Raw genomic sequence first — 27718 nt, 5'->3', positions numbered from 1 at the left:
AAACAGGAAACTGAAACTCAGAACAAAAAGAGAAAAAAAACATAAAAGCAAAGAAATGTAAACCGTAACAATGTGAAAATCGCCAAATTTCCATAAAATAACCATCTCTAGGTTCTGATGACATCCCACAATAATTTATTGATTAATTAATTAATAATTTTTTAAAATAAAATAAATTTAAAAAAGTTTTAAAAAGTGAATTTAAGGAAACATGTTAAAAAGTCCAAAAAATAATATTTTTTAAATAGATTTTTGATGAGAAGGAACTAAAATTGAGATACCATCCTTATTGTTTCACTGATTTAATGATAAGTTTTCTGTGAGATTTAGGTATATAAGTTTACCTAAAATCAGTAAACCAATCTGGAAATGATCCTGCAGCGGATGAAACCTTAAACTGAAACTGCAACGGGCAATAATGAAAGAGAAGACTAATAAGTATTGACACAATATCATAATTAATAGATATGATGACCATGTCAGTGTTTGAACCTCTCAAATTGACACTTTTGAAACCGTCAGTAAGAAATAGAAAATAATTTTATTTAACCAAATAAAGAAACAACTCATGGTTCTTTAAGGAAACACAGACATGACGCAAAAAAGCAGAAATTCAAAAACAAACTTTTATTAAAATCATTTTAATCTGTCAGCAGCCAGATAATGAACAACACTATTGAAACATTAAAAACACATGAATAAAAAATGAATGTTTTAAGATTTCCTTTCATTTTTTTACTTTTTTCTTTTACAAGACAGAAAGTTTAAAATCAAATGCCCACAAGCAAAAACATTGAGGTTAAAAATTGTGCTTTAGAAAAAGGAGGAGGAGTCTGTTTATATCTTCTGGTCCAAAATCCTCACCAGCATGCTCCACAGGGGATCTCTGGGTGTGAGCTGCACTTGTCGATCTGGTCTCTGCATGAGAAACAGAGGATGAGAGGACAGAACCGCACCGGAGACGACCTCCTTCAACACTCAGGGACCTCACCGGGTCACTTCTTTGCAGCCGTAACCGATTCCAGCATCCAGAACGTTCTGCAGGTTCTTCAAAGATCTGTTGGTGCAGTTTGTCCTGAAACACGAGCGACAGAGAACCTCACATGAAGTCTTCAGTGAATCTTAAACACACGCGTGTTCCTGTCAAGCCTTACACGGCCTTCTTCTCCATGACCAGAACAACGTTAAAGCGTCTCACTCTGGGGGAACGCAACCCTTTTACTTCGACGGTCGCAAAAGTACTGCAAAACAAAAATGATCAAATTAAACTTTTTAATCCTTTCAAGAATGTAAAAAGTAACCTAAAGGAGTCTGATACTCTCAGTGAATTTAAGGAGTTCTTTAAATTTGAAAGGTATAAGTTAGTTATATAGTTATAAGTTTGCTTCATTAAACAAACATGTTTTCAATCTTCAGTTTCTTGTGTGCTGCATAGAAACTAAGAAGTAAAAGAGGAACGGATGACGTTTTTGGTTTATTTTCAGATATTCTCTGGTTTTCTGTGCTATTTTACAGTCAAAAATTCTTTAAATATTTAAACAAAAAGTCATAAAAAGGCTACTTAAGGTTTTTCTGTAAAGCAGGTATAAATTAGAGAAAAGAAAGGAAACGGAGCGGACCTGTTAGGATTGAACGGCGTCTGAATAGATCCGCTCAGCATCACCGAGGCATTGCCACATGCAGTATCTGCAAACTGCAAGCACAATCAATCAATCAATCAATCAATCAATACATCAATCAACCAACCAACCAATTAATCGACATTACATTAAAAACATAGGTGAAAACAATGAAAGGATAAATGTGTACAAATGATAAACAATAAAAGCCATAAAGTAAAATAAAAATCGTAATTAAATGATTTTTAAAATTTGAAGTTACTGCACCCCTTAGTACACACACCCTTTACCCCTCAAAATATACACTTCAACACAAACACACATACATGCAGACACACGCCCTCACAAACACACACACTCACACATTTCACAAGGAAGGTGGGACCTTGGACCATCTGTCCCCTACCCCATCCCTGGTAAGGGGTACTTGGCCCTTGGCAACGGCGGTTATGTTCCCTGGGTGCTGGCCTCCTGGTCCTGGCAGCCCTCTCTCCACGCAGGGAGGGGGATCCCTGAGCTTTCTGGCAAGACCAAGAGCCGGGGATCACATCCCACCAGAGCCTGGGGGGTGTCCGCTTCCCTGTGACGTGGGTTATGGTCCTTGGCCCTGAGCGCTGGGCATCGCCAAATTTCCAACTGTGGGTGAGCCTGGTCGGTCCATGTCTACAACACTTCTTGTGGACCCCCTCTTCTCCTAGGTGTCCTCCTCCTATGCGGGGACAGCTGGCCCCTGCCTTGCTCTCTCCTGGACCAACCGTGGGCCGGGTGGGTGGCTGCCTGGAGTGTGGGGCGGGTCTCCCTTGGGGGGTCCTGGCTCGTACCTGGGGTTGGGGCGGGGGGATGCCCAGAACTCCTGGGTGGTGATGAGGTGCTCGTCTGGGGCTGTGGGCACTCTTCTGGGGCGGTGTCCCGCGTTGGGCCCTCCCGGCGTGGCAGGGCTGCTGCTCTCCTGGTTGGGTTGGACCGTGTACTCTCTGTCTCCCCCATGCCTCCTTCCTCTTTGGCTTTGGGGGCCCCCGTGGCGGTCCTGCTGGGCCTGGCCTGGGTGGCGGTTGTTCTCTATCTGCCACTGTGCAGGTGTTGGGGGGTTCTGGCTGCCTGCCGCAGCTGCTGCGGCGGGGGTCTTGGTGTGGGGATGGCTGGGCACTATACTTCCTCGAATGTAAAAAGAGATCCTATCTCTTTTTACATTCCATCAAACATTTTAGAGGAACATAAACACTCACCTGAGCACAGGTGTTAGCTCACCTTTGCACAAATACTTTGCATGACTGCATGAACTACTGTATTTCACACTAGATTATTTATAGGCATAAGTATGCGTGTGTGAACATTATCTGTGTTGTGTACACGTTGACATGTGGACATTTTTGGCAGGTATATTTATAACATATCTTATTTTAATTAATATTTTCACATTTTACCTGTTTTCATATTTTCTTTCTTATTTTATTACTTCTACATCTTAGTCTGTTTACAAGTGTTTTCTCACCCTTGGCTGGGGTGTTAGTGTTCGGGCTCCCAGAAATTTTGGCCATGCTTGTCCCCTGGCAACTCTTGTTCCGAGTCCTCCGGGCTGCCTGGCCTGGTGTTCCCATGCTGGATGCACTGGACCTGGGGTGGGAGGTGCTGGGGATGAGTTGTTCATTTTGATTTCTTGAAAGTTCCAAAGCGACATCGTGGGTAATCGAGGCTGCGGCTCTTGATTGGAGATTCTGGTACCGCAAGTGGAGGACTCCCCGAACGTGGAGCGAGACAAAGTTCGTGGCTTATGTTCTTGATGCGTGGCGTGTGGTCTTGAGGAGCACAGCACTGTGACTCAGAGTGGCCGGACGCGTCAGCGGTGGGGTGCTGTGGCTGCTGCCATCTGCTGCTGCTCGAGGTGGTTAGCTCAGGTGACTCTCGTGGCATGAAAAGAAACCATCAGGGTTAACGGACTGGCGAAGACGGATGAAGCTGGGCCTCCTTTTGTAGCAGGTGGCTTGATGAGAGGAGTGGTCACAGCTGAGATGAATGAGCAGCAGAGCTGGAGGGGGAGGAGTCTGACAGGCCACCATGACAGAAAGGTGCTTTATGAATAAAATTAATTTGAATTTGTGTGGACTGCCCCTGCCCTTATAGATTTGTATTACATCTGAATCTCACTGTAATGAGTATAACCATCCAGAAACCTGTTGCTTTATGCTGCTTCATGGTTGGACAGGACACGTTAGTCTTTAGTGTATTTAATGTACGTTAAAGACAAAAAATCATTAAATAATCATAAAATATTCAAACAGACTATCCCTAAAAATAAATCACTTGTAGTTTTTTTAGTCTTTCTCACACTTTATTTGCAAAGTTTGCATATTTCATAAGAAAATCAGCGTGTGGGAAGAAAGTAAGAAACTTTAGGAGCCAGAAAAGATTTAAAATGTTTTTTTTTTTAATGAGAAGAAAGGATTCTGGAGGAATTTGGCACAGAATCTGCATTGGCCCATAAATGTTTCTTCATAAATGTATTCTTTTGGTTATGGATCTATGTAGACGACAACAAGTCATTTATGATTCATGCTAATACTTTATCAGGTTAACTTCCAATTTCAAGCCTGTTTTATGTGTTCTTTAAGAAGCCAGAAAATAATGATAAAAAACTAATTTTTTATTATTTATTTTTCTGATTCATTAGTGACATTTTGCATGTTTTAGTATTGTAGATAGTTTATTTTTTATTATATGACGATTTTTTTCTTAAGGTCTAGGAGAATGTGTTGAGATGTAATTTAGGATGTGACTAAAACCAAACCAAAAAATGCATTTTAATGGAGGTTTGAGGAAAATTATCTTTAGAACTTTAATAAAACTCTTTGAAATACAAGCAAAACCTTGCAGCCCCGTCCATCTAAACCAGAGCGAGGCCTCTTGGACAGTGTGGGCTGCAGCTCAGGAGAATGCAGAGCAACGAAGCTCCAAGGACCCAAAGCTTTATTGATGAAGAACCAGCCAGTGCATCCTTATTCTGTTTTCTCCTCTTCATCGCAGCTGGTAAGGCTTTTTCTGCACCCGATTGTTCAAGCAATAATTCATTTCAACGCCTCCTTTGATGATTTTTAAGTAAAAGTCTATTTTTGACTCACAGCAGCTGAAGCTCGAATCCAAAACGCGTTCTTGGCGTTGCTGCAGTCCGGGCAGCCGGAAGAGAGAGTTTCTGTTGCAGCAAAAAAAAAAAAAAAAAAAAACAGCCGTTAGGATTCAGGCCGAGCTTCTGAGCGTAAAGAGAAACGGCCTCCTGTGATCACACTGCATAACCTTAAACTATATTGAACAGACGCTAAAAACTAGGAATGTCTTCATCCGGATCATAAATCAGTACTATAAACTTTATGGTAGTCGCATCCCAATCAGTGATCAGATTTGCATTTTATTCTCGTTATTTAGATCAGCGCTGTAAATTTTAAGATCAGGTGGGTGATGCGGATTGTTGATCCGATCGTGGTGCATGTAAAGAGTTCATTCTGATTGTGGTGAATAAAATAAAAATAAGGGACAACCTGGATCTATTTTGCCGTATCATTAACCCTACTGAAAACATAAACAATTATATTATATCTATGCTTAAATAATGACATAAAAAAATATTTTTACAAAAAAACAGAATATAGACCCGCATAGCAAACGTCTAAAATTGTTGATTTAAAAACTTTTTGTTTTAATAACTTAGGATAGCTATTTTTCAACTGAACATTTTATTACTGAATACAAGTCCAAATTTGCAACATTTTGGATTTTATTTTTGCAAAAACCTGTCATGCTTTCTATATTCTACCTATATTCAAGTTCATGTGTGTGGAAAAGTAACAAATATACTTTAGAATGTATGCAATGTCATCTTCTTTTTTATCTAGCTTATACAGAAGCTCTAGAATTCTTCATGAACTTCTTTCTGGGGCAATTTTTTCAAACCTTTCTTTCATCTTTTTTGCTTTTCCTTGGGGTTAACTGGGGTTTGATGAATTAGGTGGCTGTGATGATGACAGGATCTTCCAGGCAGAGAAATGACCAAAAGTCTCAGCCTGTTCAAGAGGAAAAAAACAACAACACCTCCACTCTGTTATGGCAAAAGCTGTCATTTTGTTCTTTTTTGTACTTTTGGAGTGATTTCCGCTAGAGTGTGAGGTTGTCCTGTCTTTCTTTTTTACCCTGCTATTTTTGTTTGCAGATTCTTGCCCAAAGTTTCTTGAACACCTGATTGGATGAGGACCTCCAGCTCAGTTTAAATATGGCATCATCATCATCATCAGAGCTTTTGCTGCTTCGGTCCTTGTATTTTGGTCAGTTATGTGTAAAAACATCATTTTTCTGTAATAAATCCCAGCTTATTTCTTCAACCTGGGTTTGTTTGTGAGAGTTTTCGCGTCCCTAGGGTGCTCATTTGGTTTTTTCCACCTATTTTTTAAGAGTAAGTTAGTGTTTTTTTTAAATAGTTTTTGGTTCTGCTTTGCTGATCAAGAACTTCTATTCCTCCTTCTGTAGGAGAAACTCTTTATCCTCAAACGTCAACATCTTTTATACCATGGTTCGGGTGAATACTCGATTCTGATTGCCTACTGGCCGTACATTAAAAAGTGATAACCGCACGGTGCAAAAAGAAGTTCTGGTCACCTAGCTTAAATGTTTTGTATCACTGCGCCGACTTCTTTAAAACAACCTTTCGCTTCATCATTTGGACAAAAACATGCGGTAAGAGGTGAACTTTCTCTCTGCACTGATGCTTTATTCAACCCATCGGGACGATCAGCATATATATATCGCCCAATCTTGACTGCAGCGGTGGTGCAGCGCGACGTGGACTATTTGTTACGTGGTGCAGCGCGATGTAAAAAATAGTCCGCTTTTTGTGAGAAAAGTGGGAATCCAAATGGGAAAAAAATCCAAATGGGAAAAAAAACAAGAATTGAAGACTAAAAACTGGTTAATATGTATTGCTTTTGTAAGTGATCATGGTATAAGCGGGTTAATGGCCTTTGAAGTGTGCATTATTACTTTTTAACGCATTTCGCGGAAGCAACCAGGCTTCCACGGCGTGCGTTAAGAAGTAATAATACACACTTCGTCTGCCATTAACCCTTACTTATACCATGGTCCGGTTGAATACTCGATTCTGATTGGCTGCAGGGTGTGGATTAAAACCTGATAACCGCACGGTGAAAATAGAAGTTCCGGTCACCTAGCTTAAATGTTTTGTATCACTGCGCCGGCTTCTTTAAAACAACCTTTTGCTTCATCATCTCGACAAAAACAAGCGGTAAAAGGTGAACTTTCTCTCTGAACTGATGCTTTATTCAGGCTTTAAGGGTTCAGGCTTTAACGGCGTGCGTTAAAAAGTAATAACGCATACTTCGTCGGCCATTAAGCCTTACTTAACCCATTGGTGCAGTTAAAAAACAGTTTATATTTTTAAGGTGGAGAAACGGCATTTATGCCATCATAACAGGAGGATTTTTGGACGTTAATCTGAAAAAAGAGTTTGTAAAACTGAAAGAATCTCGTGAAATATTTAGGAGATAAACAGGCTCTTTAAAAGCGAAATAAGGCCAAAATAAGGCCAAGGACTTTGGCACATTTCTGTACAAGAGCTTTGGAAAATTGGTTTGATCAAAAAGGTCTTAGTCAGATTGGGATGACTGTTTGCAGAACGTTACACCCATATATGTGTAAAAGATGCTCCTGTTGTTTATTTTAAACGATTTTTATGCTTTGGTAAAAGGTAACCTGCTCTAAAAACAAGAGACAGTACAAAGACTTCCTGAGAACGGATGTTTAACCCTTGTGCTATCCTATGAGCCCACCCTTTGATTGACGTGTTCTCCCTACCATGACAAAGGTGGATAAAGGTGGAAAGATTTCATGTACCGTAATTTCCGGACTATAAGCCGCTACTTTTTTCCTGCACTTACAGCCGTGCGGCTTATTCAGTGACGCGGCTAATTTATGGATTTAATTGGCGGCCGCCATGTACATACTTTCGGACTCAGTGAATGGTTTGAATTCTCTATCTAACACCAAGCACAAGTCATTTATTTTTCAACACACTAAGCAGCCAAACAGCATGGAGCTCACTTCAGGTCTTAGACACTTCAGTCATGGTTCAACAAAACGAAACACGCATGCCCAGCCGCATCCCAGAATCCTTTGGTGCCATCAGACCCAACGTGCACGTGATCGCCGCTACAATATGATGAAGCTTTCAAGTTAAAAGCAATCGTTAAAAGCAGCGTGAAAAAATCCACCATCACCAACGGGTTTGGAAAAGCCGGTCAGCTGCGTGACGGAGAGAACAGCGCATGGAGTGAATTTACCTCTGAGTCATAGTGACTCGGCTGGCTGCACGTAAATATGTGGGAATAACATCAGCCTTTATTTTGTCGGGACACGACTGGAAACACAAATCGACGTGATCGTTTTTACGGTTTCAAAGGACTGAGCGGAATTTTGCTTTGAAAAGCTCACAGCCTCCGTTTGAGCTGGAGACATCTTCTGCTGCTCTTATAGAGCTGTGGGGCCGATGGCAGTCTGATGGCTCCCACACGTAACAACGCATCCGCCCCTCATACACAAAACGTACAGCATTAAGTCCGATTGCTCTGCACAGACACGATTTGCTCCTCCCTGGAGCCGCCCTGGCCAGAAGTGTCGGAGTAGATAGGAAGGGGAGGGCGCGGGGCGAGCGCGGAGCGCAGAGGCGTCAGCAGAGCAACAGTGTTTGTTGTGAAAGGAAACTTCTGACGCACGCGCCGCGCTGAGGCGCGCATATCGCGCTGAGGCGTGCTTTTCAGTCGCCGCTGCTTTATTTTACTGGTGTGTTTTTTAACGAGCCCTGTTACTCCCATAACGCTGCCGCGACACAAGCGGAAGGAGAGCTTTACCCGTTCACCCCTCCATGCACTGCTGATACTTGCTCATTATTAAACACGTACAACAGTATGGCGAGCCCGGCGTTGGCCCCGCCTTTAGCCCCTAAGACTCATGGGAAATGGGGAATCGCAGATGTAAATTTCGTCATCATAACTGAGGGATGTAATGTTGATTATATGGTTACTGTTTGTAATTTTATGTATGATACCTAGATTGTCAATAAGTAAAAAAAAACAAAAAAAAAAAAAATAAAATAAAAAAAACATAACTGAGGAACTTGTGAACAGAATAGAGGTCCATGCTATTTGGCAGATGTGGTTGTACTCAAATATATGAGCCTGTGGCAATGCTGACTCCACCCACGGTGTGAAAATGAATCACACTTACTCTTGGAATCAGGATGTGATCTGTCAGGATGACAATGCTACCTAGTACATGCGGTTTGTACTTCCGACGCGGCTTATGTATGTATAAAAGCAGCTAAACACGTGAAAAGGAGTGGGTGCGTCTTATTATCGGGTGCGCTTTGTAGTCCGGAATTTATGGTAATCCATGGACACCAGTGAAGATCACAAATCATTGAAGAAAAAAGGTTCAGAGCACTGTCTAGTGGGTCTAGATTACCCAACTCCCAAGTGCCTAGGATAGCACAAGGGTTAAATGAACTGACAGGCATCAGGCTGGAACAAGACAAAAATCTCTCAGGAGGGATTTTTCTGCGTCTTGCTCTTTGTTCTGCAGTTGATTTGATAAATTTCCCTAATGTTTGGCTCAACTGCTCATTGAATGTGACTGGTACTGGTTTGTCTAGTTTATTTTGAAACACTTATCCAGTCAAAAGATAATTAAAAAAAATGTAAAGAAGAAACCGGAACAGTTCAGGTCTCACCGTTGCTGCCCTTCTTCCCGCACCAGGTCAGGCCGTCCACCATGGCCCCCAACGGCGTGTCCTCCAAGGTTACAAGGCAGTCTCGTTTCTGGGTAAAGGAGTGTGCCACTTCACCCGTTTTGCTCCAAAACAGCACCTAATCCCAAAAAGAGAGATTTGATGCCTCGCTGTGACACAGATTCAGGCAAACGCAGTGTGGCTGTTTACTCTGTTGCATTGAGGTTTGAAGGACACGGCCTTGATGAAAGGGTCATAGGCATCCGTGGTAACGGTGCAGGGGTCTCGGTTGATATAGCCTCGCTGAAATGCATCCCACACATGCTGGCAGTTTAAACTGCAAAACAAAACAAAAAAACAGCCTTTAAGGTCAGTCAGTTGTGACTTTTAATCCTACAGTTTGGTTCACACTGAGCGCGTGAACGTAAAACGCGAGTTCTTTAACACGCGGTTAGCTTATGGTGTGGACACTGGACTAGCAGGGAGGGACTTCTTCTTTTTCTTTTGTTGCTGTTTGTAGCAAATGAATCTACAGTTGGAAGAGGCTTAGTGTGAGATGTTGAAATAAATCTGGTGAATTAGCTATAACTAATTTGTGGGAACAAAATTATAATTCATGTGATAAGTCATTCAAAAACACGAATGTTAGCAACACTTGGATTAACAGCAGATGCCTTCACATTTCTGTCTGTATATCTCCTTACAATGCATGGAAGACACAGAGGATGTTTAGAGATTGGATTTATTCATTTTAAAAAGCTCTGCAAAAGCATCGGTAATCAGGTCTCCATGTCTGGGTTTATTCACATCCCAATGCGCTCTCCGTCCTGCTGCTAAAGCTCTCTTGCCGGCCAGCCGGAGCCACTGCTGCAAAGGCTCTGTCACCTTTAGTCTTTAACTGGGTTCTTTTAACAACCAGCATGTCCCTGAGGTCATGTGACCAGGGTTTGCTGGGAGTGTACGGCTGCAAAAGGTCTTTTATGTAGACTGGTGCTTCGCTATTTAGAGCTGTGTGTGTTAAAACCAGAATTTTAAAATGCACTCGGTAGCTAGCCAGTGCAGCTGGATTAATAAAGGGGTGATGTGAGAAAACTTGGATGTATTGGTTAATCGTTTTGGACAACCTGGAGCGGTTTTATAGATTTTTTGCTTAAACACGTGAAGATGGAGTTGCAGTAATCAAGACGAGAAGATATAAAAGCGTGGATGAGCATCTCCATCTCGGAACGCGACACAATTGGACTTCATTTTGCAATGTCTTTAGGATGATAAAAACAAGATTGAACAAGTGACCCAACATGAAAGTCTAGGGATAAAACCGGGTCTAGAGTCACGCCAATAGGAAGAGGAAGCAAGTGGACCACACCACTGAACTATCTGGGGGAGGCAACTGTCAGGAGTACAGACTAGGACCTCAGTTTTGGCTTCATTTAGTTGGAGAAAGTTGTTATTCATCCAACTCTTGGCTGGATACAGACACCTGCATAAAATCTGTATTTTATAAGCATCCTGGGGTTTAAAATATGGGGTTCCATTTGTGCCAAAAATATGAAAATATGATTTTGCGTCCACTGTCTATGTCTTTGGTCCATTGTCTATGTCTATTAACTGAATTCATTGAACATTGGTTCATGTCTAAGTACTACTAAGCAATATCTTCTTCATGCCCATGCTTCTTTGATTATTACTTTATATTTGCTTTGTGATTTATATGCTTGCTGCTTCAAACTTTGCATTTGTCTTTGTTGTTGTCGTTTCCCCACGTCGTCTCATTACGGCGTCAGAAAAGTCCTTAGCAACGGTTGCTAGTGTCGTTTGCTACGTTGTTTCCCCGTGTTGTCAGGAAAATCCTTAGCAACGGTTGCTAGTGTCGTTAGCTACATCGTTTCCGCATGTTGTGTCTGACCTTAGATCTTGTCGTATTTCAAATTTTTACCAAAGATGTCAGAAAAGTCCTTTGTACAGCCGGTAATTTTTTCCCTGTACTACCACGGAACGAAACACCTTTAAAATAATTTAAAATTCTTTTGAAAAATAAACAATCTTTATCCAACATGTTGTTACAAATCTGATGGATAAACGAGGAGCAGAGGTGCCCAAAAGAGCAATATACTGGTCCCGAAAGCGCCACCTCACGGTCAAATAAATACATAACAGATTAAAAAGAAAAGATCAAAATCCAGTCAAAGATTTTGGCCCGTCTGCTTTCATTGAAGCCATACTCTAAATAACTTGAAACAATTGGCAAGAGGCGCTTCGGGAATGTGAACGCATTATACGCATGCGCCCCTCCCCTCTTTCTGGCAATGCGCGTTTGCGGTAATCTCAATAAAGTTCATTTAAAAAAAGGTGTTTGTCATGGTTAACGCTAGCGCCGGCTTTAACAAACTTTTTTTTCCGATCCGTGGTAGTACAGGAAACAATTTATCGGCCATACAAAGGACTTATCTGACGACTTTGGCAACATTTAAAAAACCACAAGATCTTATGAGACAACATGGGGAAAAGTCGTAGCTAACGACACTAGCAACGGTTGCCAAGGACTTTCCTGACGACAAAGTGAGATGACAGGGGGCAACGACAATAACAAAAACAAATGCAAAGTGTAAGTGTGGATCCGTCTAATTTCTGAAATACACACTTAAGCTGTAGAGTCGGAACTTATAGTTGACGCGTCTTTCGTTAATGAACTTACACAGTCCAAGTTCTTCGTTTTGAATGTTTAATTCCCAAAAAAGGCTGTTACAAAAATGTAAATACAAAAAACATATAAACAAAGGAACTTTAAGTACGGTCAAAAACTAGTGCGCTCTCTAGCTCTCCAGCTTCGCTAATGCCCAAAACGAACCTACTCACCTACGTCATACCTCTTCAGCCAATAACACAGCTGGGCTCTAAAGTTGACCTACATCTCAGTACCAACACCTTAGAATGTTTAAAATGGCTCTTACACAAAGTTTCATAGACAATGGACCAAAGACATAGACAGTGGACACAAAAACCTATTTTTAGCTCAAACGGAACCTCATAATATAAAAGACACATAAAGCTGAATATCATCAGCATAAAAATGATAAGAAATATCATTAAAAGAACGTAACTGTCATGGTTTGGGTTTCTACATATTGGCTTTTGCTTTCCATTTTGTTTCTGTCATGTTTGAGTTATGTTTCCTGTTTTATTTTGAAGGTTTCCTGCATGTCATATTTTTGAGTTTTACTTTCCTGGTTCCAATCTGTCCTGATCGTTGTCACCTGTGTCTTGTCAGCCCTGTCTGTATATAGGTCTTGTCTCTGCTTTCCTCTTGTGCTGGTTCATACTGTCTTTTTCCTGCTGTCTTCTGCCATGTTTTCATGTTTTGCCCAAAGTTAGTTTAGTTTTATATCTTTGCTCGGCAGCGCTTTTGTTTAGCAAATAAATCCCTTCCCCTGGAACCGTGTGCCTCCTGTCTCTGCATTTTGGGTCCTTCATGGTCATCAGCCCTCCCTACCTGACATTAACTGCAAAGGCAGCTAATATAAAATGTCCTCCATCATCAGAAAAATGCCACAAGAACAAGTTAAAAACAACATTTTCATTGGAGTGATCATCTTATTAAAATTGAGTTAAAGATCTAAACAGGACCTGGAAAAATTCATTCACACATTCATCTTTAGTCGACTTCCAAAATAAGCAATCAGGAAACTGCAGTTTATTCAGAGGTCTGCTGCTCGGGTTCTAACAAAGACCAAATCGGTCCAGTTCTGGGGTATTTCCACTGGCTGCCAGAGGACAGACTTTTAAGTTCTGGTGCCGGTTTCTAGAGTCCAAACCATATACAAGATGCATTTAGCTTCTATACTCCACAGATCTGGAACAGACTTCGAGAAAGCCTGAAACAGTTTATTTCTATCCAGGTCAAAGACCCACCTGTTCTCTTCTGCATTTGATCCATTTTTATTCAAAAGTTCACATCCAAACTGTTAGTTTAATTTGAATTCATTTAACTTTCCTTATATTTGTATTTATCTCTTTCTATTACATGTTTCTGTTTTATATGTGTAAATAAGTATAAACTCACAGACAGATTGTCAACGATTGAACAAACGGATTCAAACCCAAACTTACTGCACAGAAGCTTTCAACACTTACTCCTTGAACTTTTGGCATCTTTTCAGGAAAGTGTCTTTTATTGAACGTCTGCAGAGGGTCAGTCCCAGTCCCAGTCCCAGAGCCAAACCAACGACCACCACCACCACCACAACCACAAAAACCACCATGCGCCTCATGCCAAACTCCTGCTGTTCCAGAACGCGCTCAGTTTAACGGGAAGCTGTCGCCTTCCTTTACGAAACCAGATGCTCGCGCTGCTCATGAGGGGCGGTGCGCGCTCGCAGAGCCCCGTGATCAGGTGGTGTGGAAATGGAGATTAATTAAAAAGAGCAAAAGGCGCAATTTTATAGTTTCATTATGTGGACATGGTAGGCAAACTGAGTAACTGAGCAAAAGTTCATAGTATTCCCCGCAGTTTTTTTCTTTTCTTTCAACTTTTGAGTTATCATCACCCCCTTAAAGTATTGTTCTGTTTTTAAAGGTCAAGGTTCATTATCCTGGATAAAAAGTTTCACTTTTGGATATTTGCAATAAAGATGATGTAGGTCAGATTTAATTTCTTGCTAAATGTTATTTGATCTGATTTTATAATTTGTTCTCTTTATTGATGTCAAGATTTGAACTGCTAGTTGTTGTTTGTAAAAACTGACGTAGTTTCTGCAGAGCGGCAGGAGTTCATTGGAAACGCACCTCTAAATTGTGGACAGGACTGTGAGAACGGTCTTTTTCAGGACAATTTTAGCTTAATTTTCTTAATATATGCCCTCCTACATAAAAAAATAAGGCCACATGAAGTAATCTAAAACACAATTTTTTTTATCGGAGTGAGTCATGAACGAACAAATCAGTTTATGAAATGCAAAAACTCAGAAATTATTGGTTTGTAAATTCAAAATAAATATGGGAAAACGTGTAAAAGGAGCTGTCAGGTTTGGAAGGAGTTAGTGTCATGGTGCGGGTCAACTTCTCCCTTTTCTAGTTTGTCCTCATCTGAGAGAATCTTCACCTCTACAATCTAGTGATGGTTCCATACCACCATCACCAACTTTGGTACCAACTACTCTATTGAAGCACTGAATACTAATTAATAAATGAAAAATAAAAGCCTTTTTTAGATATTTTTGGTTATCAGGTGAGTTACTCCAGTCTTTTGTGTCCAAACTCCTCCCAGCCCACAACAGATGAATGGGCTCCCATTAGTCACGTGACCAGAGGAGATGGGAGTTGTGCTTGTTACCCATAGCAACAACGAGGTGCGGCATGAGAAAGATGATTTTAGAAAGAACACTTTTGTATTTTTAACCTTGCACATTAAAGATGTTCTCTGGCCAATTTGATGATATTTTTTGTAGGATGACATATTTGAGAATAAAAATTCACCAATAAGAAATATTTGTTATTACTATTATTTTATCCAAAAAGTAATCTGTATCCTGTGGAATTTTTAAACTGTGATGGTGTTCATTTTAAAGCAGTTTTTAAAGCATTTTTTTTACATTTGCACATTCCAATGCTTATTGCTTCAGGCAGCAGGTTCAAGAAGTGAAACCATGACTTGCTGACGGCCCAACTTCAGTTGAAGTGGTGCAATCTGGTTTTTTCCCATGCAGACACATGAGTTTGTACGCTGTCAACAACCCATTTCTGCAGTTTATTCTTGTCTTGGCTGCTCATCTGTTCTCAGCATATCATACTCACTCCAACACTTGATTATCTATGTCATTTCAGAACTTTTCCCTATTAAACAAAAAATGAACTTTAGAGAGCAATTAAAACAAAAGTTCTTTTTTTTAAGTCATTTTCCTCAAATTAGTTTATAGTGGTGACTGCACTGATGCCCAAAAGTCATTTTCACCGGGCACTAAGTGCACAGAAATTTTGGTAATTTTTGAGTTTGTGGCAGTCAGGGGCGACATTTTCTCCCACAGGTTCATTCAGAAAGAAGAATTTGGAAAACAATACGGCCCTGCAGTCCAAACCTGATGCAGGACGCAAAAAAGTTCCCCTTCATTTTACAGAATTGACTGTTTCTGACGTTGACATTTTTTTTCCACTTATTTGTTGCACCTCTTTTTTCAAAAGTATCAAACGCCTTTAAGGAATCCAGTTTTGTCATTTTTTAACAAGACTTATCCTATAATATAATTATATTATAATGTTCCTGGAAGATCCACATTGAAGCTAGTCAACACAACACTCTGAATACCAGAAACACAAACTCCAACTTCTTCACTTATTACAGGAGATCCATCATCCTGCAGATTTGAACATTTTATGACCTTCAGTGGATCATTTCCTTCTGTCTTTAAAAGAAGAAAGAAGAAGGAAATGAAAAGTGTTTCGTATTTATGGGAAATACTTGACTGGGCTTGATCCTGCTACTAACTTTTCTCCAAAGTTAGTTGTCTCTACAGGAAGACTTGTTGTATGCTTAGTAATTTAAAACACCAACCTAACCTTTAACTTTTTTTTTTTTTACATTCGTGTCTAGTCCTTTTGTTTGGCTTTTTCTTTTTAAGTGGATTGAACGTTCCTCAGTACTTCCTCACGACACAATATCAACTTTGCCTAAACTGTGTTTTAAGCCGTAAAGCATGTAAGTTATCGCAACACTTTTTTGAAATGTTTATATTTAGTAAACTAATTAACATGGATGATTTTACATCAACATGAGCTTTAACTCTGGTTCATTTTAATGGGTCAAATGTTACAAACAAAAGTTTATTTTCCAATCCCAGTGAGAGCGTGTTTTGAAGTGCTGGTGACCGTTGCAGTCATAAAAAGTTACTTTAAACTCTTGCTGGCTCATGTGTAGATTTATTTAAAAAAATTTTTTTATAAAATTCTTCAGACAAAAAAACCCCTCGATTGAAGAATTTGGATCAAATCAAAAATAGACCCCCGGCTACAGGATTCTCTGCAATTAATAAAGGTAAGGACAACATGTTAAAAGTTTTGCTCCTTCACAAGTTGGAAGATAACAAAAAACAAAAAATCCTGTGAATCCAACAAAGGCTGCAAATGATAAAATAAAATGTGCTGATCAACTTTCTTAAAAAAAAAGCCTTCTGCTGCCTGAAAGCTGTTGTGACAGCTTAGTCATTACAGACAGTTTAAAAAGTTGACATACATTTACATATTTTTTTCACTATAAATTTGTCTTAAATGAGCGACCTTGGTCACCTTTCAGGGAGACTACTCTAGCAGTGTTATGCGGTTCCTCCCCTAGGGCGGTTCAGCGTCCTATTTAAGTCCAGGTGTGCTGTTGTTCCTTCTCTTCCTTTACTGCAAGCGCTGCGTTCGTCTCCCCACCCTGCCCGGCTTCCACCTGTGAGCTCTGTTAGGGGTAGTTATTACCCAAACGTTTTATGAAAATCTTGTCTCATGGAATTGTACGGAGCCTTATGTCAAACGAAAAGAATGTGAAAATAACCTGACAGTCATTTATCAGCACACAATTAAAATACTCTAGAATTTTGGAATTATCAGTAAATGTGACAGAGGAACCATAGAATGTTTTTCCATGTTTTTGCTTCTGCGCTTCAAATGTTTTGATCCTTCCTAACACGTAAAATCTTATTATTTCATACATTGCAGACATTTGAGCAGGTTGAATCTGTTTGAACTTCTCTTTGCACCAAGTTTTCTCAAAATCTGCAGTTGAGAATTGTTTTCGTTTCTTTAAGAGCTAGAATCTTAAAAAAAAAGAAAGGAAATTATTACCAAAATGAGCACAAATCTTTTTGCTTCATACTTAAAAATAGAAAAAACAAAACTTGAACTGCTTGATAAGACATCTAAATGCATTTCTTTTTACATTATATTTATTAAAATAAATTTGAAAAAGTTTAAAAAAGTGAATTTAAGGAAACATCTTAAAAAGTCTAAAAAAATAATATTTTTTAAATAGATTTTTGATGAGGAACAACTAAAATTGAGATACCATCCTTATTGTTTGACTGATTTGATGATAAGTTTTCTGTGAGATTTAGGTATATAAGTTTACCTAAAACCAGCAAACCAATCTGTTTAGGAAATGATCCTGCAGTGGATGAAACCTTAAACTGAAACTGCAACAGGCAATAATGAAAGAAAAGACTAATAAGTATTGACACAATATTATAAATAATCAATATGATGACCATGTCAGTCTTTGAACCTCTCAAATTGACACTTTTGAAACTGTCAGTAAGAAATGCAAAATAATTTTATTTAACCAAATAAAGGAACAACTCATGGTTCTTTAAGGAACCACAGACATGACGCAAAAAAGCAGAAATTCAAAGAAAAACTTTTATTAATATCATTTTAATCTGTCAGGAGCCAGATAATGAACAACAATAGTGAAACATAAAAAAACCATGAATATAAAATGAACATTTTAAGGTTCCCTTTCATTTTTTTTCTTTTACAAGACAGAAAGTTTAAAATCAAATGCCCACAAGTAAAAACATTGAGGTTAAAAATTGTGCTTTAGAAAAAGGAGGAGGAGTCTGTTTCTATCTTCTGGTCCAAAATCCTCACCAGCATGCTCCACAGGCGATCTCTGGGTCTGAGCTGCACTTGTCGATCTGGTCTCTGCATGAGAAACAGAGGATGAGAGGACAGAACCGCACCGGAGACGACCTCCTTCAACACTCAGGGACCTCACCGGGTCACTTCTTTGCAGCCGTAACCGATTCCAGCATCCAGAACGTTCTGCAGGTTCTTCAAAGATCCGTTGGTGCAGTTTGTCCTGAAACACGAGCGACAGAGAACCTCACATGAAGTCTTCAGTGAATCTAAAACACACGCGTGTTCCTGTCAAGCCTTACACGGCGTTTTTCTCCACGACCAAAACAACGTTCAAGCGTCTCACTTTGGGGGAACGCAACCTTTTCACCTCGATGCTCGCAAAAATACTGCAAAACAAAAATGATTAACTTCAACCTTATTTCTAAACAAACCCTTTAATCCTTAAAAGAAAATGCAAAAAATAACCTCAAACAGTTCTTTAAATTTGAAAGGGATTACCTTGGTAATAAATTTGCTTTATTAAACAAACATGTTTTTAATCTTCAGTTGGTTGTGTGCTGCATAGAAACTAAGAAGTAAAAGAGGAACAGATGATGTTCTTGGTTTATTTCAAGATATTCTGTGGTTTTCTGTGCTATTTTTCAGTCAATAGTTCTTTAAATACTGAAACATAAAAAGCTCAAACGTAATAAAAAGGCTACTTGAGTCTTTTTCTTTAAAGCAAGTATTCATCAGAGATAAAAAAGTATTGAGTACAACCATCCAGAAACTATTTGCTTTCTGCTGCTTCATTGTTTTTCCCCCCCCCCCCCTTTCTATAATAACCCTCCTATCCCCCCCCCCCCTTTCTATAATCACCCTCCTATCCCCCCCCCCCATCCTCTCTAACGTCCCTCTCTCTTCTTCCCTCCTTTCCTTTTCCGTCCGGTCCAACACAAAAGAATTTCAAATCTGATTAAAATGAATAAAATTTGGCCTCAATTACAAAAGGGGTTTATTCAGACATACCTCTGGTTTGTCAGAAGATTAATAACCCCTGTTGTAAAAGTAAAATATGTCCAACACAAGAGGCCCTCAGCTCTCATCTGTCTGCTCAGCTGTTGGACAGGACAAGTTAAAAAAAGAAAAGAAAGAAAAAAAAGAGATCCAAAAGGAAACGGAGTGAACCTGTTAGGATCGAACGGCGTCTGGATAGATCCGCTCAGCATCACCGAGACGTCGCCACAGGCAGTATCTGCAAACTGCAAGCACAATCAATCAGTCAATTAATCAATCAACCAACCAACCAACGAATCAACCAACCAACCAACCAATATTCAATCAATCAATCAATCAATCCGTTTATCAAGCAATCAATCAATCAATCAACCCATCATGAATCAATCAATAAATCAATCAACCAACAAACCAATACATAAAGCAACCATTCAATCAATCAACCAACCAACCAACGAATCAACAAACCAACAAATATTCAATCAATCAATCAATCAATCAATCAATCAATCAATCAATCAATCAATCAATCAATCAATCAATCAATCAATCAATCCGTTCATCAAGCAATCAATCAACTAACCCATCATGAATCAATCAATAAATCAATCAACCAACAAACCAATACATAAAGCAACCATTCAATCAATCAATCAATCAATCAATCAATCAACATGACATTAAAACATAGCTTAAATTTAAAGAATTCATAAAACACAACGGACTAAAAGCAACATTAATCAAAAGGAACAGAAGTTGGTAGGAATAACTGGACACAATAGTTTAAGAAGAAACTGTAAACATTTACAGACAGAAAGGATAAAAATGTGCAAATGATAAATAATAAAAGTCACACAAAAAAAGTAAAAAAAAAAGTAAAAAGTTACCTCAATGATTTGTGATAAGCTAAGTTAAAAAGACAAGCTATTAATGAATGTTTAAATACCAATAGAAAACATTAAAAAAATCATAAGATATTGACAAACTTAAATAAATCACTTTAGTAGTTTTTCAGTATTCGTGACACTTTATTTTCAAAGTTTGCATCTTTTAATAGGAAAATCAGCATGTAGGAAGAAAGTGAGGAACTTTAGGAGCCAGAAAAGGTTTAAAATGTTTGTTTTTTTATAAGTCAGGAGAAAGGATTCTGGGGGGTTTGGAACAGAATCTGCATTGACCCATAAATGTTTCATCATAAATGTGTTCTTTTGGTTCTGGATCTATGTGGACGACAACAAGTCATTTATGATTCATGCTAATACTTTAATTTAAAAGAAAAAAAAAGCTGGTTCATTATTTTATTAGAATTTTACATATATTGTTAATTATTTTGCAGCTGTTTGATCTTAATTTGTGTGGGAGGGGCAGAAAGCAAAATTAAATGGCTGGTAAAATGGCCACAAAAAAAATAAATTCAAAATAGTAATTTAACAAAAATATCAGATTCAGTTAAAATATGCTTGTGAGAAAAGCTTGTGCTGCCATCTAGTGGTAATTTGTGATAATTAAAAAAAACTATTTTTCAAAATATATTTGGATTTGGATATTTGTATTTATTTTGTTTCGATAAATTGTTTCTGTGGATGAAAGAAATTTCCAAAAAGTTACAAAGTTCTGCTTTATGGCTGAAGCAGAAGGTTCCTGAAGAAGCCACTAAATAATGATAAAAACTGATTTATCTTATTTATTTTTCTGATTCATTAATTACCTTTAGCATGTATTTTTAAATCTAGGTGGTTTATTCTTTATTTTAGGAGGATTTTTTCTTAAGGTTTAGGAGAATGTGTTGAGATGTAGTTTCCCTCTAAACCAGAGATGGGGCCTCTTGGACAGTGTGGGCTGCAGCTCAGGAGAATGCAGAGCAACGTGGCTCCAAGGACACGGAACAAAGCCTCATTGATGAAGAACCAGGCAGTGCATCCTTATTTTGTTTTCTCCTCTTCATCGCAACTGGGAAGAAAAGTCCATTTTTTACTCACAGCAGCTGAAGCACGTTTCCAATAAGAGCGCACGGTGTTGTTGTCGCAGGCCGAGTATCCCGGGCAGCCGGAGGTAAAAGTTTCTGTTGCAGTAAAAAAACACAAAAAAAAACCGCCATTAGGATTCAGGCCGAGCTTCTGCGCATAAGGAGAAACAGCCTCCTGTGATCACACTGCATGAAAGAACACAATCCAGAGGTAACCCACAAGTTATGGAGCTACTTTAAGGCTACGTTCACACTGCAGGGCTTAATGCTCAATTCGGATTTTTTGAAAAAATCCGAATTTTTTGCAAGACCGTTCACATTTCCAAGTAAATCCGAACTTTTGTGGTCTCCAGTGTGACCGTGAGACGACCCAAAACTGACCCGCATGCGCAGAAGAGTACTCAACGGTGAACGACGTCACTCGTTGTTTGCGGAGCCAACGTGAACAATGGATGTCAACAACAGTGTTGTCAACAGTGGAGCTCTTTTTGTAATATTAAATTTATTTTCACGAAGGAGCAGCACAATTACAAACTTCTCATTTTAAGAAGAGAATGGAGTCGGGATCGTCTGTACCCACTGTAGTAGAATGAGGATGTGTATGTGTTTGGGCCGCGCGCGCCGTACAGACAGGAGACGAGCGCGTGCAGCGGTGGAGAATGAGGGGGGGGGGGGGGGCAGTGTGCGCGCATTCCTGTTGTGTGTTACGGAGGAAGGAGAACGGTAATAGAAGAAGGGTTTCCCCCAGAATAAATGCTATTGATTCTTTATTAACCCGCTCTGGAGAATCCTGGAGAATCTAAGGCTACGTTCACACTGCAGGCTGAAACGACCCAATTCCGATTTTTTTGCCCCTATGCGACCCAATTCCGATCTTTTCATGACAGTCTAAACGACACAGATCCGATCTTTTCAATTGCGACCCAGGCCACTTGGGTATGCAGTCCTGATTTCCGAAACGTATCCGATCTTTTCAATTGCGCCGTCTGACCGGCCAGGCGGCTTGATTCCGAACCATACGTCATCGACACGCAACAAACGTCATCATTTTGCATTGAAGTAGGCGGGAACGAGAACATAAACAACAACCATGGCGGACGATGCTGCTGAGACCAGTCAGTGGAAGGGAAGGGAGGTCACTGATTGGATTAATATTTGGGGTGACAGCTCTGTTCAGGCCAAACTCCAGGGCTCTTATTGCAACTGGGCGGTTTTTGAAAAAATTTCCAGCTAAATGGCCGAGCGTGGTGTTGAACATTTCCCGCGATGACTTTGTTTTCTTTCTCCCCTTTCCGACCGTGATCAGAAGCGATGGGGACCAAAGGGGGACCCTCCTCCTCCTGGATACGTTTCGGAATCAGGACGGCATACCCAAGTGGCCTGGGTATGCCGGGCAAAAAAATCGGAATTGGGTTGTTTCAGCCTGCAGTGTGAACGTAGCCTTAGACATTTGAACCTTAAACTAAATTGAACAAACGCTAAACAGACGTTAAAAAGTAGGAATGTCTTCATCCGGATCATAAATCAGTAGTTTCAGGCTTTATGGAAGTTGGATCCCAATCAGTGATCAGATTTGCGTTTTAATCTCGTTATTTAGATCAGCTTTGTCAACCGGGTCTCCGAGCAGAAGAGCAGCTTCAGGATGGCGTGTGAGCTCCAAGAGCGGTTTTTGAAAGCAGAAATGCCGCTTGGAGCATTCCTGTGAAACCGTGCAGACAATCATGTGAATCTTTAAAAGTGAAACAAGTCCAAGGAATATGGGACATTTCTGCACGAGAGCTTTGAAAAATTATTGGATTAAAAAGGACAAAAAAAGTCTGAGTCAGATTGGGATGACTGTTTGCAGAGCTTTACACCCATAACTGTGTGAAAGATGCTCCTGTTGTTTATTATAAAGTATTTTTATGCTTTGGTAAAAGATAATCTGCTCTCAGGAGGGATTTTTTCTGCGTTTTACTCTTTGTTCTGCAGTTGATTTGATAAATTTCCCGAAAGTTTGGCTGAACTAGTCGTCAAATGTGACTTTTACAAACTGGTTCATCTGGTTTTTTGTGAAACACGTTTCCATTGAAAAGACCATTTATAACATTTAATAAAAGAGACTGGAACAGTTCAGTTCTCACCGTCGCTGCCCTGCTTCCCGCACCAGGTCAGGTCGTTCAGGATGGCCCCCAACGGCGTGTCCTCCAAGGTCACAAGGCAGTCTCGTTTCTGGGAAAAGGAGTGGGCCACCTCCTTCGTTTTGCTCCAGAGCAGCCCCTAATCCCCAAACAGAGAGATTTGACGCCTCGCTGTGAAACATATTCAGACAAACGCAGTGTGGCTGCTTACTCTGTTGCATTGAGATTTGAAGGACACGGCCTCGATGAAAGGGTCATAGGCGTCCGTGGTAACGGTGCAGGGGTCTCGGTTGATATAGGCTCGCTGAAATGCATCCCACACATTCTGGCAGTTTAAACTGCAAAAAAAAAAAAAAAAAAAACAGCCTTTAAGGTCAGTCAGTTGTCACTTTTGTGGATGTTATTTCTAAAGTTAGGTTCACACTGAGCACGTGTGCATTAACCACGGATTCCTGAGTGTACATTTAGGATATGATGTTCACACTGGACTAGCAGGGAGAGAATCTTCTTCTTTTGCTGCTGTTTGTCGTCAGGGCCTTCAAGGCCTTCTCTGAAGGCCTAAAAAATATCTGAATCGCTTGTTAATTATATTTTGTCCATGCACACTCATTAAATTATTCCAACCGGTCTGTCCATTCCCTTTTGTTGTGTTTATGATGGTTATGCTGCTTCCAGACAGACGTGTTTTCACATTGGAGCATTTAACCAATCGCAATTCAGCTATCCTGTCAGGGTCAGAGCTATAGAGGCCTTCACTATCCGTTCAGCAGGTTCCTCTTATGCAAAATCAATCTTAGTCATTCATTTCTTTCAACCAATCAGATTTTGAGTTGGTGCAGGGCCTTCTAGCAGGCTTATGCAATGTCACCATATTCAGACCTTCTGATTGGACAGAAGTTTCAGGAAGTCTCATGCAGCCTTGTCCAGTTTGACACAGAGCTGTAGAGCACTTTTGATCCATCTCGGTTAAAAACAAAGCTGACTGTAATGTACTTCATGGAGGATTCAGAAGGAAAATCTCCCACTGGTCTCCTTGACTTCCTTCATCAGAAAAACTTGAGTGAATCATGAAGCAGACGTACAGATTTGTGTGTTTGCCGCCGACCGTCCCCGCGTCCACTGCGTCTGTCGAGCAGACATTTTCGGCTCTAAAGCGAATTCAAACCTACACAGAAACACCCACTCCCATCATCTTTTGATCTATCGCCAAAGCGTTCCCAGTGATCTTGTCATTATGCTGTTTTTAGCCAAAAAAACCTATGTCCTTTTCAATTCAAATAAATATGCTTTTATTTATAGTCGCTCTTCAGCATCTTTCCACTAACAATATCTACGAACAGTTTCAATCTGGTTTCCGCCCACTCCTCCTAGTATAGAAACAGCTCTTTTAAAAATTACAAACGACCTCCTCTTAGCTTCTGACTTCGGTTCACTGTCCATTCTCATTCTTCTTGATGTAAGTGCTGCTTTTGACACCATTTCCCACAATATTCTTGTTCACAGACTTCAAACTACTGCCATTTGTCACACCCCCTCTGTCCTGGTTTTCCTCATATCTATCAGATCATAGTCAATTTTTCTAGATCACATCTCACAGGTCAAACACCTTCCCACTCTTTGCTGGTATTCTCCAGGGTTCTTTCCTAGGTCCCCTTCTCTTCATCATTTACATCCTCCCTTTTGGTTCTCTCTTCCACAAACACACCATCCATTACCAGATGACACCCAGCTCTTCATTTCTACTTAACCCTCCTCATCACTTCCTCCTTCGTCCCTTACCCTCTGTCTGCAAGAAATCCATTCATGGTTCTCTTCCTATTTTCTCCAACTCAACAGTTCCAAAACTGAAGTCCTCCTTGTAGGAACTTCATCTACTATTTCCAAATCCAATAGCTTCTCCATCTCTATCAACAACTTCTCTGTCCTTCTCTCCCCTCAGGTCAAGAGTCTGGGTGTCATCCTCGACAGCTCACTTTCTTTCCAATCCCATATTAATAACATCACCCGTTCTGCTCCGCCCTTCTCTCACTCCTCACACAACTGTGTATTACTGGTTCATAGTCTTGTTACTTTTTCGAATCGATTACTGTAATTCCCTCCTGTTTGGTTTGCCCAATAAATCTCTCAAGAAACTGCAGCTCCCCCCAAAATTCTGCAGCCCGCATCATCACCAGGACCCCCTTATCCCACCACATCACACCAGTGCAGTACAGTACAGTACAGTACAATACAGTACAGTACAGTACAGTACAATACAGTACAGTACAGTACAGTACAGTGCAGTAATGCGTTTTGCATCGTTGCCAAAAAGTTGGATTTAGGTTTCATGTGACCAGAGCACCTTCTTCCACATGTTTGGTGTGTCTCAGGTGGCTTGTGGGTAACTTTAAACAACACTTTTTATGGATATCTTAAAGAAATGGCTCTCTTCTTGCCACTCTTCCAAAAAGGCCAGATTTGTGCAGTATACAACTGATTCTTGTCCTATGGACAGACTCTCCCACCTAATCTGTAGATCTCTTCAGTTCATCCGCAGTGATAACGGGCCTCTTGGCCACATCTCTGATCAGTATTTTCCTTGTTTGAGCTGAAAGTTTAGATGGATGGCCGGGTCTTTGTAGATCTACAGTGGTCTGACACTCCTTCCATTTCAATATTACCGCTTGCACAGTGCTCCTTGGGATGTTTAAAGCTCAGTACATTTTTTTGTATCCAAATCCAGCTTCATGATGCTCTCTGCGCTTTAGACGGACATCTGAGACTCTGCCTTAACAAACGAGCTAAGAAGGCCAGCTCTGTCCTGGGCTGCACACTGCAGAACATCCAGGAGGTGGCGGCCAGGAGGATGTTGGCTAAGGCTTACATCCATCATGGATAACCCCTCCCACCTCCTGCACCAAACTGTAGAGGCTCTGACCAGCTCCTTTAGCAGAAGCCTGTTACACCCACAGTGCAAGAAGAAGCTACAGCAGGTCATTCAGTTTGTAAAAAGCTGTACTACAGTGACACACTATGGACCTCCACAGTGTTGTTCATTTGTTGCTGTTTTGGTGTGTTTTTATTTTTATTTAACTTGATTGTCATGTAATTTAAAGCTGTTCGTCTGTTCTTTTATATTGTTGCACTGTTTGAATGACACTTTACTGCTGCAGACAAACGGATTTCCCCATCGTGGGAATCAATAAAGTCTTAACTAATCAATATGTGTGGATTATAAACTAGATCTCACAGACTACACTGTCAATGATTGAACAGATTTATTTAAATGGATTCAAACCCAAACTGACTGCACAGAAGCTTGCAACACTTACTCGTTGAACTTTTGGCATCTTTTCAGGAAAGTGTCTTTTATTCCTCCAGAAGTTCTGCCGTGGGTCAGTCCCAGACCCAGTCCCAATCCCAGAGCCAGAACAACGACCATTAGCACCACCACAACCACAACCACGACCAGGCGCCTCCTGCGCCGCCTCTTCTGCGTCGGTTGTTCCATCAAAACGCAGCGCGCGCGCAGCCAGCTGTCGCCTTCCTTCACGAGAGCAGACGCTCGCGCTGTATATGAAGGGCAGTGCGCGCGCCCGGAGCCGCGTGATCAGGTAGCGTGGACACGTCACGGATCAACTTAAACCCCTTTTTTTTTTTTTTTTTTTTTTTTAGATTAACTAAGATATTTATTTTATCAAAGAAAGTAATTACATCAGTCGACGTTAGAAATCTTTAAAAACCCCTTGCGACACTGAAAGTAAAAAACGAACAAAATGTACATTTGTACAAATACAATTTTCATCTATTTATGCACATTTTTACTCGCAGATATCGAACCAAACATGAATAAACAACACAATTTTAATAAACAGAGACATCTGATAAAATCAACCTGTTTTAAAAATATAGAATTTGAATTTTCCATCTATATTAAAATTAAAATAATATTTTCTTTAGTCATTTATACTAAAACTGCTGTAAGAGACAAACAGAAATTCAAATAGAGATTTTAGCAGGTGGTTCTATTTTGTCTAATATTGGACTAAAAACAGCTTCTCTAACTAAATAATGATTATTATTAGCATTATGGGTCAGTGTAGAGCCAGTTGAAGGCACATCGTTTTAGGTTTTATCTCCCCTGTAGGCTCAGTTTTATAATGTTGACATGGAAAGGAAAAACCAAAATAGGTTTATAGTAGCAGTTTTTTTAACCTTTGGAGTTATTATCACTCCCTTATATTGTTCTGTTTTAAAGCTCAAAGTTTATAATCCCAGAGAAAAAGTTTTATCTTTGATATTTGCAATAAAGCTGAAATGTAGGTCAGATTGGTTATTTTTTCTAGCTAAGTTTTATTTGATCTGATTTTAAAATTTATTTTCTTTATTAATGTTAAGATTTATGATAGTATATCTGACATGTATGTTCAGGTTGACAATGAAACGATTTCATGATAAGTTTTGCACCATCAGTAGCTGGGATAGGCTCCAGCAACCCTGTGAGCCCCAAAGGAAAACAGCGGGTTTGGAAAAATGCTTCATGGTAAAATGTGTTTATTTTCATGTCATTCTGTTGGCCACATTAAAGCTCCTGTTTTAACAGATGTGTTTGTTTTCAAAGAGGCTTTATTTTCTGACAAAAGGTGAGAAT

The 27718-nt window shown here is 39.9% G+C and overlaps 1 protein-coding gene across 4 annotated transcripts; it reads right to left on the bottom strand.

Annotated features, from left to right (window-relative positions):
* Positions 1–746: 746 nt before the first annotated feature.
* LOC101168658 (ADP-ribosyl cyclase/cyclic ADP-ribose hydrolase 1) lies at positions 747–26655 on the bottom strand. 4 transcript variants are annotated; one of them, XM_023950227.1, is made up of 8 exons: positions 26400–26655; positions 23300–23426; positions 9403–9538; positions 4736–4806; positions 1620–1693; positions 1155–1241; positions 992–1075; positions 747–918 (listed from the first exon to the last, which is right to left on the bottom strand). In XM_023950227.1, exons 1-8 carry the CDS (start codon positions 26576–26578, stop codon positions 861–863), a joined length of 816 nt encoding a protein of 271 aa, XP_023805995.1. In that variant the 5' UTR covers positions 26579–26655; the 3' UTR covers positions 747–860. The 4 variants fall into 4 exon arrangements, with proteins under 4 accessions (XP_023805995.1, XP_004081380.2, XP_023805994.1 ...); XM_004081332.4 differs by lacking the exons at positions 23300–23426; positions 26400–26655 and adding exons at positions 9610–9736; positions 13531–13737; XM_023950226.1 differs by lacking the exons at positions 747–918; positions 992–1075; positions 1155–1241; ... (1 more) ...; positions 4736–4806; positions 9403–9538 and adding exons at positions 17771–18069; positions 18143–18226; positions 18306–18392; ... (1 more) ...; positions 20982–21064; positions 23092–23227 and having other exon boundaries at positions 26400–26642.
* Positions 26656–27718: the final 1063 nt, after the last annotated feature.

This window comes from Oryzias latipes, chromosome 20 (assembly GCF_002234675.1).
Source record: "Oryzias latipes chromosome 20, ASM223467v1".
In the NCBI taxonomy this organism is placed as follows: Eukaryota; Metazoa; Chordata; class Actinopteri; order Beloniformes; family Adrianichthyidae; genus Oryzias; species Oryzias latipes.
This window is presented reverse-complemented; position numbering and strand designations above follow the sequence as displayed.